Below are 15,778 nucleotides of genomic sequence, written 5' to 3'. Positions count from 1 at the left end.
GCCTTCCTGCACTTAGGAGATTAGACAGCACTTCCCATGCTGCTTGGGGCCATTTCAACATTGACATCACTATCCGAAAATACAAAAATGCCAAACAACATGGCGCTAAATAAACTGAAAAGGATACTTGTTTACAGTCTGAGCTGAAACAGGAAGGCAGGGTAGCCATTTTCAAACTCAATCAGCAGCTCAATATTTTTGCTCCTCTACCGGTGTCCACAAAGGTGCTGCTAGTGTTCATTTGGGGTAACAAATCAACTTTAATGAGTAGGTGATCTACCGGTAAGGAATATGTGAATAATGAAGATGGGACTGTGTCCTAAAAGTGTCCACGTGGCAGGGTAGCTGACATCTTTTTCAGTTGTATTTCTCATTTTGGAGTCCTTCCGTGAGTGGCTTTAATTTTGAATGAAGCTGATTTCACTTAAAAGATCCAGCCAGGGGACTTTCCTGGTGGTCCAGTAGCTAAGACTCTACATTCCCAATGCAGGAGGACTGGGTTTAATCCCAGGGTGGAATAGATCCCGCATGCCACAACGAAGATCAAAGATCCTGAGTGCGGCAACTAAAACCTAGCGTAGCCAAATGAATAAATATAAACAAACAACAAAGAAAGATCCAGCCTGAATGCTGAAACTAGGGAAATAGATATTTCTGTATTTAAACCTTTACAAGAGACATACATTAATTTGCTTAATATAAATTAACCCAAAATACTAAAGTGGACACACAAGTACTAAAGGTGTGGAATCTGTGTTGATCATTTTGTGGATTCTTGCAGCTGGGGAAGTAGGTGAATTTCCAGGAGAATGAATTAACTTCGATTCAATTCTCATTGCGCTGTTACGGGGGAGGGGGCACAGTCCTGCCTTAAATTCAGGTACCTGGTCTGTTCTCAGCACCTCCCTGGTTCTCCTGGGGTTGCCCTGATCTGGCTCGAAATTCAGAGACTTTATTCTTCTGACCAAGGCTGCACCCTGGACCTGGTTTTGTGAAGAGCCATACACACACACATATACTCCCAGTTGGAGTCCTATCCCACAACCACAGTCCTTTTCTGCTCTGGACACAGAGAGGGTGATGTATGATGTGGTAAAGGCCAGAGCTCTTCTCCCAGTGTGCCCAGTGTTTTAAGAAAAATGTGCAATTTATGCTACTTCCAACGTAGTTCAGTTCAGTTTGGTCGCTCAGTCATGTCCAACTCTTTGCAACCCCATGAACTGCAGCACGCCAGGCTTCCCTGTCCATCACCATCTCCCGGAGCTTGCTCAACCCATGTCCATTGAGTCGGTGATGCCATCCAACCATCTCATCCTCTGTCGTCCCCTTCTCCTGCCTTCACTCTTTCCCAGCATCAGGGTCTTTTTCAATGAGTCAGTTCTTCGCATCAGATGGCCAGAGTATTGGAGCTTCAGCTTCAGGATCAGTCCTTCCAATGAATATTCAGGACTGATTTCCTTTAGGATTGGCTGGTTTGATCTCCTTGCTTTCCATGGGACTTTGAAGAGTCTTCTCCAATACCACAGTTCAAAAGCATCAATTCTTTGTTTTAAAAAGTCACTAATGTACCAGCTGTGCCTGCTTTCTCTGGCTCTGCAACCCCATGGACTGCAACCCACCAGGCTCCTCTGTCCATGGGATTCTCCAGGCAAGAATACTGGAGTGGGCTGTCATTTCCTTCTCTGGGGTATCTTCCCCGTCCAGATATCAAACCCACATCTACTCCATTGCAGGCAGATTCTTTACCACTAGGACATCTGCGAAAGCCCATAATGTACCAGCTATTTCATTTTAAATGAACTAACCCCATAAATATTGGTGTTTGAGCCATCGTTTTGCTGTGATTAAAGAACCTGAACTCATAATCCCCTGAAAATCCACTCATCACTTGGACCCACTGAACCTTGGAAAGCCAACGTCAGTGCCCCATTAGCTGCTTTTAGGGCTTCCTGGTTTACCAGTTGGATTGGATTCCTTTTCTCCCACACAGTAACTGACTGTGGGGACTTTCCTGCCTGGCTGCTTTTGTCTTTGCTCTAAGAAGGAAACTAATAAAAGTAGCTGCTCCGTAGCATCTTAGAAGATAGTCAAGCAACCAGCAAGTCATTTGGACTTGTGCCTGATCTCCTATGCCCACTCCCTCCCACAGCATTTATTAAGCGCCAGCAGACCCTGTATTCTGGAAAACCGAGGCTTCCTAGTTCTGTCACTAATGTTATCTAGCTCCTCTCCTAGCTCTGCTTCAAACTCAGCCCCATACTCGGGTCAGCTGAGCCCCAGACTTGCCTGGAGAGAGGGTCCCTGAGTATGCCTGATTGCTCTTCTAGTTTAGTCTGCCCAGGTTGATGGGCCTTCAAGGTGGCGCTATGGAGCCGGCAGCAGAATCTGGAGAGGCAGGCTCTGATCCTGGTGTTGCCCTTTACAGAGGAGATGGGGGCCTGGGGTGGGGAGATGGGGGTTGGAGGATGGGGGGCAGTTCAGCCCCTTGCCTGAGCCCCACTGCCCTCTGAGTGATGGACTCACACAGAGTGGACTCCAGACCTGCCTCTGCTTGACTCCTCAACAGATAGGAGGGGAGACAGTGTACTTCTGCCCTATCGATGGCCAGTCAGGACAGATCTGAGGGCTTCCTGGACACCTGCTCTTTCTGACGAAAGGAAAGTGAGCACCTTGTGAGTCCTCAGTGGGCTTGTCCCCCAAGGAAATTCCTGTTCTCTGAAATATTATTGGCTTCCTTCCCCCATCTATCTAGGAATCTCTAGGAAAACTATAACAACAGCAAAGAAGAATCGTTGGCAACAGTGACACCTGTTTCTAGTCGAGTCAGATTCTATGGGACGCCTGATACTGGAGCAGTTACTCAGCCAGCCACGAGGGGGCAGCAGCTCCAAGTCTCAGAGCATCCCTTCACGTACATTTGTTCAGTTGCTCAGTCATGTCACGGAGTGCAGCACGCCAGGCCTCCCTGTCGCCCACCGTCTCTTGGAGCCTGCTCAAACTCATGTCCATTGAGTCAGTGACGCCATCCAACCATCTCATCCTCTGTCGTCCCCTTCTCCTCCTCCCTTCAATCTTTCCCAGCATCAGGGTCTTTTCTAATGAGTTAGCTCTTCCAATCAGGTGGCCAAAGTATTGGAGCTTCAGCTTCAGCATCAGCCCTTCCAATGAATATTCAGGACTGATATCCTTTAGGATTGACTGGTTTGATATCCTTGCCATCCAAGGGACTCTTCAAGAGCCTTCCCCAACACCACAGCTCAAAAGCATCAGTTCTTCGACTCTCTGCCTTCTCTGTGGTCCAGCTCTCACATCCATACATGACTACTAGAAAAACCATAGCTTTGGCTATACGGACCTTTGTCAGCAAAGTAATGTCTCTGCTTTTTAAAATGCTGTCTAGGTTGGTCATAGCTTTTCCTCCAAGGAGCAACCATCCTTTAACTTCATGACTGCAGTCATCACCTGCAGTGATTTCAGAGCCCATACGATAATCTCGTACAGAAATTCTTATATTGTCCCACGCTTTGAGGATTGTGGAATCCTGAGTGTCAGAAGGGGCCGGGGTGGGGGTGGGGCAGGGGCTGGATGGGAAGGGAAAGTGCAGCTAGTCCACCTCTTCCAACAAGCTGTTGTCCAGCTTGGCCTGGGAGTGAATGGACAGCTCATGAGGCAGCCATTCCCTTTCTGGCTGGGTGTCTGCATGTCCCCATGGCTGCCTAGCCCAAGGAGGCCAGTCAGGACCCGTACTGCTCCTTCAGGACAACACGTGGTTAATATTCTGCCTTCTCACCTCCCAGACCAGAACAGCATCTGCTGTAAAATCCTCCTGGGTGGGCAGTGACCTCTCGACTTAGGCTTTCACCTTTCAGCTCCACACTAGGTGGCCAGCAATAAAGCAGCCTGGATGCTTGGTCAGCATACATTATAAACAAAAATGCCGATTGCTTCACCTTCTGTCCCATTTTTTTTGTTAACTTTATTCCCCATTTCCCTTCTAGCCTCTTATAAATAACCCACCACGTTCTTTTGCTCAACCATTCCTTCTGACCTAACCCAGTACAGAGGGCAGCCTTAGTGTCCACTGATTGCTCCACAGATTCCCACCTGCTGTCATTTTCAAACGTCTCCCAAATAAAGAAGGTGTCAGAGAGGGCTTCTTGATGGCACAGTGGATAAGAATCCACCTGCCAATGCAGGAGACACAGGTTTGATCCCTGATCTGGGAAGATCCCATATGCCTAGGAGCAATGAAGCCCATGCACCGCAACTACTGAGCCCACGTGCCCTGGAGCCGAGCACAAGAGAAGCCGCCACAGTGAGAAGCCACAGCCATAAGAAGCCCGCACAGCACGGCTGCAGAGCAGCCCTCACTGGCCACAATCAGAGGAACCCCGAGTGCAGCAATGAAGACCCAGTGCGAGCAACATAACAATAAAATAAATAAACATTAGAAAAGAAAGTGTCAGAGAAACGTCTGGTAGAAAGAAGTGTATTACAAATTGAAGAAACAGGCTTCTGTGTGCATTCACAAATGTGGCACTCATGTTCCGAACACATGGGGTGTGAAAGGCTATTACAGTCATTGGAATGACCCTTCTACAGCGCTGTGTGGGGATCATTGACAGAGGGGTGGAGAGAGTTCAGGGATGGGGCAGGGTGGGCCTGAAGCATCGAACGAAATCACCTGCTGTTTGAAGCCAGTGTGCTTATCCACTGAGAGACAGCAGAGACTCCGGCTGCAGGCTGACCACTGAAGCATCTGCGAAGAGGGCAGCTAAGGGCGTGCGGCCGTCAGGGGAGCTGTCGGTGGTGGTCTGCTCCCTAGAGACCCGGGGCTGGACGGGGGGCGGGTTCAGCCCGGGAACTTGGCGAGCCGCTGTCGAGCGCGGGACAGCCGCTCCAGCCGCTCCTTCAGGAACTTCCTCTTGTCTCTGGTGTCGGTGCGCTCCTTCAGCAGCCAGTCGTACTGGTCCTTGTCCTGCAGCAGCTGCAGCATGCTCTTCTTGAGCTGCTCCCCATACGTCCGGAGCACGAAGAACTGGATGATCAAGGGGATGTGGCTGGAGATGCGGGTGCTGACCTCCTGCGAGGAAGGAAGGCGCAGTTCACACGAGGCTGAGGGGCCGTGGCAGCCAGGACGCCCTGACTTCACCACGGCACCCCGGCAGGGACCCAGACCCAATGGGTGCATGGTCCCCGCTTGGGTTTCAAACCCACCCGCATCCTCTGTGGTCTGGGCAGCACCAGGCTAGGGACCAACCCCGACTCTGGGCTCCCGCCAGCCTCTCCGGACCACTAAATGGTTACTTTTGACGGAAGAGGGCAAAACGTGCCTTAGGAAGGTAAATGCGTGCAGTACAAAAAGTACAGAGGACAGGCTTGTGGACAGAGTCTGTGGGTGGGAGGAATTGAGAGCAGCATTTAAACATATGCATTACCATCTGTAAAATAGATAGCTAATGGAAAGTGGCTCTAAAACCCATGGAGCTCAACTCCATACTCTGTGACGACCTAGAGGGCAGGATGGGGGTGAGGGAATGGGAGGGAGGTTCAGGAGGGAGGGGACATGTGTGTATTTACAGATGATTCTTGTTGTATGGCAGAAATCAACACGACATTGTAAGCAATTATCCTCCAATTAAAAATAAATTTTAAAAAACCCTACATTTTAAAATTATTTACAATTCTCCCTAAAAGATTCTATAGCCTCTTTTTTTGTTTTAAATCAAGGCTGAAATTATTTAGCATAAAAGGAGGTGGGCTATCAAAAGCCACAGAAGGGAGCTCCTCCGAGTTCTAAGCACGCTGGAAGTCACTTTCAACTTTCCTTTCTCCCTCTTCCTGAGGGAGTCCTTCCTGAGACAATACCCCCTTCTCACCTCACCCATGTCCTCTGCTTCATTTTGGTCTATTAAAAAAATCTATCCAAAAAATAAATGTAAGCACATAAATGAAAAAAGGCAGACACCCAAATGAAATTTTTGGCCAACCCGATATTAATTTGCTTTACTTGACTATTTTCCTTTGTTGCTGCTGGACTAGGCAAAGAAAGAGATTCTCCCTCTAGACCCGCAGGAAGGCACCCAGCCCTGCTAACACCTTGACTTTAGCCAGTGAGGATCATACTTGATAGGAAAAGTAGGGAGTTCTCATTAAAGTCAGGACAGGGCAAGGATGTCTGCTGGTCTACTGTGGTTTCAAGTTGTACTGAAGGGACCACCAGATGGGGCAAGAAAAGTTTGAGGTATAAAAACTGGAAAGATCAGGGAGAGTGTGAAACCACCACTGTCTGCAGAGGGATGAGTGTTTGTTGGCAAAACTCAGGAGAAACAGATGTAAAACCACCACAGACAGTTTAAGAGAATCAGCATGGTTAACAAATGTAAGACAACATGCAGAAATCAACAAACGCGATGTCATGGAAGAAAAGTCTCATTGATAGGAGGTACAAAGATGAGAAAAGAAGAAGGAATAAGCTCCAGGTGTGTGTACCACCTACACAAAGAGAACTTGAAAACACTTCTGAGACTCCCCAAAAGGATATTTAAGAAGGAACATCAGGGGTCCCCTGATGTTCTTCGATAGGAAATTTAAAGGCACAAAGGTGTCAGCTCCTCCACTGCAGGTAGAAATTCTGAGGAAGAAGGACTTTGGCTTGTGGTCTGCAGATTCAGCACCTGCCTGGCTTTCTGCATGGCTTGTCCTACCTACCTTGGACTTGATGAGCCAGCCTCCATAATTGTATAAGCCAGTTCCTTTGTTTATACTTATCGATATAAAACAAGCCCTAGCCTTTCCCCAGATATAATGGTCAGTTTCATGTGTCAGCTTGACTGGGTTGTAGACCCACTTATTCAATGGAACTCTCATCTAGGTATCTCTGTGGAGATATTTTGTAGATGTGGTTAATAGCTCCAGTCAGTCAATTTTAAATAAGTAAACAAGATCATCCTCAAGAACGTGGGTGGGCCTCACCCAATCAGGTGGAGGCTTTAATATGTGTGTATGTGTGTGTGTGTGTATTGCTCACTCTCAAAGGTTCTGCCAGGCAGCACTGGGGGGTGAGCTTGGCTGCCCTCGCCTTGCCCTTTACTGGCTTCACGCACACCCGTGCACATCCCAAGGTCTGCAGAGTCTGACCGTTTGAGCTTTGTTGCTTAGAGTGTATCCCCATCCAGCAGCATGGCATCCTCTGGGAGCCCGTCAGTCATGCAGAATTGTGCCCCATCTCAGACCTGCCCCCACCCCACCACATCTGCATCTCCGGAAGGTCCTGGAGATGTGTGAGCATGGTTGGTGTGGGAAACTCTGCCTAAAGTGATGGAGACATCTGGTAAACCAGGAGGTTGCCATTTGTCTTCCTGTCCAGACTTTCACATCCCCCTGGGCTCTGAGTTACACATCCTTCCCCAGATGAATTAGATGGACCCTCGAGTTATTTGAAACGTAAGGTGCATGTGCTACATTGCTCAGTCATGTCCAACTCTTGTGAAACCCCATGAACTGCAGCCTGCCAGGCTCCCCTGTCTGTGGGATTCTCCAGGAAAGAATTCTAGAATAGGTTGCCATGCCCTCCTCCAGATATCTTCCTGACCCAGGCATTGAACCCACATCTCTTACATCTCCTGCAATGGCAGGTGGGTTCTTTACCACTAGTGTCACCTGGGAAGCCCAAAATGTAGGGTAGCAATCAAAGTACAAGTCTCTGTGAACAGCAGCTTCTCCAGGGCCAGAGGTCACTGCCTTCTACACTCCTCCTGCTGAATATTCACAAGAACCCTGGGAGGAGGTAGCCATTTTACCTCCTTTTAGAGAGGAAAGCTAAGGCTCAGAGAGGTTAAATAACTCGACTGGGGCCACACAGCCAGCCCAAACCAGATGCAAACGGCTCCAAGTAACAACCCTTCTCATGTCTGATTGAATTGCTCCTACAGAAGCTTACCAAGGGCTGAAAGATGGGGCTGGTGTTCTGCTTACAGAGACAAGACTGAACAGACAGGCTCTTCATTCTCAGAGACAGAGAGTGGATGAGAAGCACTGTCCCGAGACTAGCGGACTCACCTGGTGGTACGCCATCAGGTGTTGAAAGATCTCAGCTGTGGAGGGCTCTGAGTCCTCAGATTGGTAATTACACTTTGATTTTTTGTTCTTTTCTTCTTCTGCCTCCTTCTCTCTGACCTGTTGCAAAGCACGTCGGTACACCTGGTCCTGGCAGTAGACCAACTGCTCCATTTGGAAATGTAGTCGGATGGACTTCTCAGCTTCATTTTCTTGTTCTAACCGAATGTCTTCAATTTTGGACTATAGCAAAAGAGAAACACGACAGAATTTCCATCTAGAAACAAATCACTGGGTCACAGGAAGATAGCTCCACTGCAAAGGCCACCCCGAGCAGGTGCCATCTAGAAAAGAGCTGGTGGCTTTGGAGCAGCCTCTGTCCCCACAATAGCTTCTCTGGGCAGGGAGTGGGACTTCCAATTCTGGCTGAGGGTCAGAATTTCCCAGGAAGCCTGAGCCAGACAGATGACCAGACCTTGCATCCCCAGGGCCTGGGAACCTGCATGGGCTCTGTTCTCAGGCCTGATATCCAGCTTTTTTCCTTTTCCCTTTTACAGTCTTTTCCATCTGAGGAGGAGAAATATTTTTCTACCAGAGAGCTCACAGGGATAAGATGGGAGCCAGATTCCATCAGTCAAATTCCACATATTTCATGTTCCTGGAGTTTAGAGGAACTGGCTGCCAGAAAGTCAAAGAGGGGACTCTTCACACAGAAAGTTACCTGGACCCCCTGGCTTCACTGAATGGAAGAGTGTGATGCCAAGTGTGGTCCTAAATCTTCTTCTCTGTGTTCCTTCTGAATAAGAGGGCACTCTTAGTTCTAGTCTGTAGATGAGGAATCAGAGGTCCAGGCAGGTTAAGAAGCCCCAAGACCTCTGGCTTGCAAAAGGCAGAGCCAGTCTTCCCATCTCTGCTGGGTGCTGGGGCTAAGGTTGGTGTCCCCACCAGATTTATACATTGAAAGCCTAATCCTCAACAGGATGGCATTTGGAGGTGGGGGTCTTTGGGAGGTAAGTAGGTCATGAGGGTGGGGTCCCCACAAATGAGTTAGTGTCCCTCTGAGAAGAGACCCCAGGGAGCTCTCTCTCTACCTCTGCCCCCGGCCTCCTGTTTCGTGAAGACACCAATGAGAAGGCCACCAGCACCTCCATCTGGGATTCCAGTCTCCTGGACTATGAGAAATATTAAGTGTCTGCAGTGGTATTAGCTATGCAGCCCAAGCCAGGACAAGGGGGAGCCCCTGTTCCTAGATTGGACGAGTCTTTCCTATTTGGTTTCCTCGATGAGTTTCCAGAGTCAGTATCATTCTCTTCAGCTGTAACAGGGTTCCACACTTACTATGGCTTTCCTCTGTTCCTGTGACTAAATATTTTCCTTCTGAATTCTTTCTCTTTCTTTCCCTCTTACTGCCTTTAACGAGACATCACTGCTCATATCTTAAATTCATTATTGATCTTGACTGTTTGCTTCTCCAAATACATAATAAAGGTTGAATAGTCTTAATCTAAGAAATCTATTTTCTAGTGTCAGGCCTACATTTTTTTTTTTTTTAAGTAACTTAATGGTCAGTTTTACCTTGGCAGTTCGGTGGAGGTTGAAAAATTCACTAAAGTGTTTTCCTGAAACTTCTGTGAAGGTATTCCGGATTATATCTGGTGAAAGAAAGAGAGAGAAGTCCAGTCTTGCCGGAAGGACCTATGACTTCATAAATTGCAAAATATAAGAGGATAAAACAGCAGAAACAGTTCCCTGCCTCCCTCTTTCCCACCCCCAATCTTCCCTTTCTTTCTGAAGGAAGAAGGTGTGCTTTTTTACTCAAAAACATCCTGGAGGAATTTTAAAAATCTAAATGTCCCCTGAAATATTTATCTGATGTTTACATTTTCATCCCAAGTATAAACAGTTGCAAAGAATGCAATTTCTGTTATTATAAATATATTAATATTTACAGTAAAACACATCACTTTTTAAAATACATCAGTGGAATCAAAATAGCTGTTATCCATTTGAAAGCAATAGGTGAACAAACTCATTTCAATCAGAAAACTTACATTATTTCATTTTATTTTTGAAACTCATATTTCCACTTGACTTCCTCACAGAATGTTATCTTAGTGTGATGTACAGGATCTTTATGCTTGGAAATTTTATTTTGGCCACACTGTGAGGCATGTAGGATCTTAGTTCACTGACCAGGGAGTGAATCCTCACCCCTGTAGTGGAAGTGCAGAGTCCTAACCACTACTGCTGCTGCTGCTAAGTCGCTTCAGTCGTGTCCGACTCTGTGCGATCCCATAGATGGCAGCCCACCAGGCTCCACCGTCCCTGGGATTCTCCAGGCAAGAACACTGGAGTGGGTTGCCATTTCCTTCTCCAATGCATGAAAGTGAAAAGTGAAAGTGAAGTCACTCAGTTGTGTCCAACTCTCAGTGACCCCATGGACTGCAGGTTACCAGGCTCCTCCGTCCATGGGATTTTCCAGGCAAGAGTACTGGAGTCGGGTGCCATTGCCTTCTCCGGCCCTAACCACTGGACCAGTGCTAACCACTGGCTGCTATGCTTGGAAATCTTTTGGCTACATATCACATTTTTCTAAACAGAAATAGATATACAAATATATAGACTTTTTAACATTTTCTGAAGAATTTTCAGAAAGCCTTGAAGTATTACACAAGAATTTTCTTCAGGACTGAAGGAAGAATGCACAGTTGATCAACAAGACACAATTGCAGATTGGGGTTTATAGTTATTAATCCCAAAGATAAAATTGAACTAGAAACACCAGGGAAGCCACTTGCACTGCCCTGGTGGCTCAGTGCACAAGAGTCTGCCTGCCGACGCAGGGGACGCAAGTTCGATCCCTGGTCCAGGAAGATCCCACAAGCTGAGGAGAAATTAAACCTGTACACCACAACCACTAGGGCCCACGAGCCGCTTACTGAGCCCACGTGCTGCACCTACGGAAGCCCACAGGCCCTCGAGCCCGCGCTCCTCAACTAGAGAAGCCACTGAAATGAAAAGCCCATTCACGCAACCGGAGAGGAGCCCCCGCTTGCCGCAACTGAGAAAGACTGTGCACAGCAAGGAAGACCCTGAGCGGCGAAAAATAAATAAAAGGTCAAAGTAAAAAAAGAAGAAACGCATGTCTTATCAACTGTGCAAAGGCTGTCCTCCCTTCACCCCTACGAGTTTACGGATCCTCAAGATTATGACTCGATGCTAAAATGAGACACAGTTGAAGCCTGAGTGAGGAGGGTGTCGGCCAAGGAGACGGCAGAGAAGAGACGCAGTAAGCTCAGAGCAGGAAACAGGAATCGGGAAGTGAAGATTCTCGAGGAGAAGGGGGTGGTGAGTACTGTGAGGGACTGTGCTTCTCCTCCGGAGTGCCGATGTGACTTGCAGTTGGCACGTGACCACAGTGACACCGTCTCAGGTTCATGCTGCACTTTAGAGGCTCAGCCCACTCCCATCGTGTACAGCTGTTTAGTCAACCTTACTTCTCAGAGATTTCAAATAAACAATAGTGTTTTGAGATCCTGAAGTATGCAAAGTGGCGGAGTAGAGGGAGGTGAGGTACGATAAGAAACATACATCTGGTTCTTGTCCCTAGTTCCTAAAACAGAGCTCCTAAACCCTTTAGAATATCCTGGGTGACAGGAGCATCGCTTGTTCTTTTTTTTTTTGCATCTCTTGTTCTAACGAGGTGGCACTAGACAGCTTCATGATGGGGCTGGTCACTAAAAGACCAAGCCTTTGATTAGAAGCCTGGAACTTCCAACCCAGCTTCCCCCTTCTCCCCAACTTCTAGGGGCTATGGGACGGGCTGGAGATTGGATTAAAAATTGACTATGCTTCCATGGGATAATTGATTTTATGTGTGTGGGGGTGTGTGTGTGTGTGTGTTAATAGCTCAGTTATGTCTGACTTTTTGTGACCCCACGGACTGTAGCCCTCGGGGCTCCTCTGTCCATGGAATTCTTCAGGCAGGAATACTGAAATGAATTGCCATTCCCTTCTCAAGGGGATCTTCCCAATGCTGGGATCGAACCCAGGTCACCCTCATTGCAAGCAGACTCTGCCATCTGAGCCACCAGGGAAGCTGTATAATTGATTATACCTTCATAAAAACCCTTAATGACCGGGCTCAAAGATAGCCAGGCTGGTGAACATGACCACATGCCAAAAGGGTAGTCCCGCCCTCACCACTCCTCTGACAGAAGCATTTGTGACCCGCCCACATCACACATTATGCATATCGTTCATTTGCAAACTTTCATTGCAAACTTGCAATCTTTCATATCCAACACCAGGAAACTGGTGCGTGTGTGTGCTCACTCAGTCTTGTCCCATTCTTTGTGACCCCAGGACTGTACTCTGCCAGGATCCTCTGCCCATGGGATTCCCCAGGCAAGAATACTGGAGTGGGTTGCCATTCCCTTCTCCAGGCGACCTTCCTGACCCTGAGATGGAAGCCCTGTGTCTTTTGCAGCTCCTGCATTGGCAGGCAGATTCCTTACCACTGAGCCATCTGGGAAACACCACTAATAAACTGGTAAAGGCAAGCAAATCCTTTATAGCAAACCAGTAAAGTAGAGTATGCTCCTGAGTTCTGTGAGCTGTTCCAGCTGAGTATGGAACCCCAGGAGTGGGTGGTGGGAACTGTGACTTATAGCTGGTCACTCAGCAATACAGGAGTTTCAGACACAGAGCTGCCATCCACAGAGGCGGGTCTTGTGAGCTGAGCCTTGCACAGTTTGAGCCCTGTGCAAACTCCAGGCAGTTAGTGCCAGAAGGGGAATGAATTGTTGGACACCCGTTAGAGTCTGGAGAAGACTGGTCGGGTTGCTTGTGTTGGAAAACACCCCAGCAGGAGGTACTGGCTTTGACCCTGTCCTAGAAATATTGATAAAATGCCTAAAGTAAAACCAAGAACCCACCTGTCACCGTGTGCAGCATGTCCACAGCAGGCTCTTCCAGAACTATGACCTGCTTTTTTATGATGATCTCAAACGTCTTATAATTCACAAACCCTGGCAACTCTCTGCCACGATACCGATTTTCAAATTGCTTTATTTCTTTACGTATAGCTTCATGACCTACAGAAGGAAAGGATAGCTCTGAATTATTTTGCAGAAATAACCTTGCTGGTTTGGCTGAACACAGCAGCATTCTGACCTTCCTGAAAATAGAGAGGAGCAAGAAAAAAAAAATCAAATCTGATTTTCAAATTGAAAAAGATGCAAGGATTGCAATAAAGAAACAGATTTTGAGATAACTGTCCTTAGTCATCTCAAGATGGCACGTGTAAAGCCAGGGAAGGACACTGAAAACTAGCAAATGCAGAAACTTACTAAGACAGAATTTTTAAAAAATTTTGGCTGCATACCACAGCACGTGGGATCTTAGTTCCTTGACCAGGAACTGAACCAGGGCTGGACTCCACCTTCAGCATTGGAAGGTGGAGTCTTAACCACTGGACTACTGGGGAAGTCCCAAGACATATTCGGGAAAAGGTAACTTGAGTAGGAAATTTGGGAAATCAAATTTGATTTTGTAAAGAAAATTATATCATAGAATACTATGACCTGCAGACACTTTAAAAAATAGAAATGGGGACTTTTCTGGTGGTCCAGTGGTTAGGGCTCTGTGGGCACAGTGCAGGGGGCGAGGGTTTGATCCCTGGTCGGGGAACTAGGATCCCACATGCCGCTCGAGGTGGACTTACTTAAAATAAATAAAGAAATGATCATAACGCCAGTTGAAGTCAGTGATTCAGCATATATTCCCAGGTTGCAGCAGGAGTAAAACGGATTTATAAACCAGAGGGATAATACAGTTGGATTATTAATGTGACATGTTATCACTGTTTACCACGTAAAGCACTCAATTTTTTCTCTATATTCTTGGAATTCTTTTTACTCTAAACAAACTAGGGTGTAAAGAACCTCCTTCATGGGGTGGGGGGAGGATGATTCAGAAGGACTAAGGCTCCTTCTTTTTGAAGAACTAACCAGGGATAGTAGCCTGGTTACCCTCTTTTGGTCAGGAGATACTTTCTGAAAGGCATTTAAAAAAATTAAGATTTAATTGGCATACCATAAATTCACCATTATTAAAGTATATATTTAGTATATTCACAAAGTGGTGCAAACATCACCACTAATTCTCAAGCATTTCCACCACCCCAGGGAACCCTGTTTCCATCAGCACTCACTCCCCATTCCCTCCACCCAGCCCCTGAGACCACTAATCCACTTTCTATTTCTATGGACTTGCCTGTTTTGAGCATTTCATGTAAATGGAATTGTACGTCCTGTGGCCTTTTGTGTCTCACTTCTTCCACTTAGCATAAGAGCCACTCTAGGACGTGTGAGATGGGATTTAACTTGCATTTCTGATGGCTAACAATATTGTGCATCTTGTCACGTGCTTATTAGCCATATGTGTGTGCGTCCTCAGTTGTGTCTGACTCTTCGCCACCTCATGGACTGCAGCCCCCGAGGCTCCTCTGTCCAGGGTTGGACACTGTCTGGAGTGGGTTACCATTTCTCCTCCGCTGGATCTTCCCAGCCCAGGGAGGAAACTCGTGTCTCCTGCATTGGCAGGCGTATTCTTTACCACTGAGCCACTGGGAAGACAGTCTTATTAGCTATACCTGTATCTTTTTTCTTTTTTTGAGGAATGTCTATTCCAATCCTTTGTCCATCTTTAAATTGAGTTATTTCTCTTCTTGTTGTTGAGCTGTAAGAGTTCTTTACATATTGTAAATACTAGTGAGTGAGTACTAAGTCACTTTAATTGTGTCCAGCTCTTTGTGACTCTATGAACTGTAGCCCACCAGCCTCCTCTGTCCAGGGGATTTTCCAGGCAAGAATACTAAAGTGGGTTACCATTTCCTTCTCCAGGGGATCTTCCAGAACCACGGATCAAACCCACAGCTCTTAGGTCTCTTGCATTGCCAGGCAGGTTCTTTACCATTAGCACCACCTGGGAAGTGAAGTCCTATAAAGACTAGACCCTTATCATATACATGATTTTTAAATACTTTCTCCAATTCTGTGGAATGTCTTTCACTTTCCTGGTCATGTTCCTGAATAGTGTTTTTTGATATGCACACAAGTTTTAAATTTTGATGAAATCCAGCATACCATTTTTTTCCTTGTGTTGCTTCTGCTTCAGGTGTCCTAGGTAAAGAGACCACTACCTAATCCCAAGGGCACAAAGTTTTAAACCTATGCTTTCTTCTAAGAGTTTTATAGTTTTGGCTTGTACACTTTGGTTTTTGATCCATTTTGAGTTTATTTTTGGATAGGAGGTGCATTAGGGGTCCAAATTAATTCTTACTTTTGGACACTCAGTGATATGGAACTGATCATTTGTTGGGAGGAATTTATCATTTTAAAAAATGAGCCATTTTTCTCTCAGGCTGTCTGCCATAGCACTTTTTCCGTAAAAACCTGGCCAGGCAATGCCACAAGGGAGCTTCCAGAAGCCAAAGACTGTTGTTTTCTTTGAAAGGGGTTAGCATGGTGCTCCCCTTCCCTGACATAAAAACAGACTGCACAGCAGGTGTACAACTCTCTGCTCAAGGACTTGGCTTCTGTAAGCGGCACCAGGGGGTGACAGAGGACGAGCTGGCTGGGTGGCATCACAGACTCAATGGACATGAGTTTGCGCAAATTCTGGGAGATTGTGAAGGACAGAGGAGCCTGGTGTATTG

General features: G+C 46.8%; 1 protein-coding gene across 1 annotated transcript in view; it reads right to left on the bottom strand.

Annotated features, from left to right (window-relative positions):
- Positions 1-4,723: 4,723 nt before the first annotated feature.
- MX1 (MX dynamin like GTPase 1) overlaps positions 4,724-15,778 on the bottom strand; it is a 29,170-nt gene continuing 18,115 nt past the window's right edge. The window contains exons 12-15 of the mRNA XM_068972456.1: positions 12,996-13,154; positions 9,634-9,710; positions 8,062-8,301; positions 4,724-5,083 (exon numbers count right to left, since the gene is read on the bottom strand). Of these exons, the coding sequence (XP_068828557.1) occupies positions 4,853-5,083; positions 8,062-8,301; positions 9,634-9,710; positions 12,996-13,154 (707 nt within the window). The 3' untranslated portion in view covers positions 4,724-4,852. The remainder of the gene's footprint in view (positions 5,084-8,061; positions 8,302-9,633; positions 9,711-12,995; positions 13,155-15,778) is intronic.

This window comes from Capricornis sumatraensis, chromosome 1, assembly GCF_032405125.1.
Source record: "Capricornis sumatraensis isolate serow.1 chromosome 1, serow.2, whole genome shotgun sequence".
NCBI classification, from domain to species: domain Eukaryota; kingdom Metazoa; phylum Chordata; class Mammalia; order Artiodactyla; family Bovidae; genus Capricornis; species Capricornis sumatraensis.
Note: the sequence above shows the minus strand (reverse complement) of the source record. Positions and strands in the feature narration are given on the sequence as shown.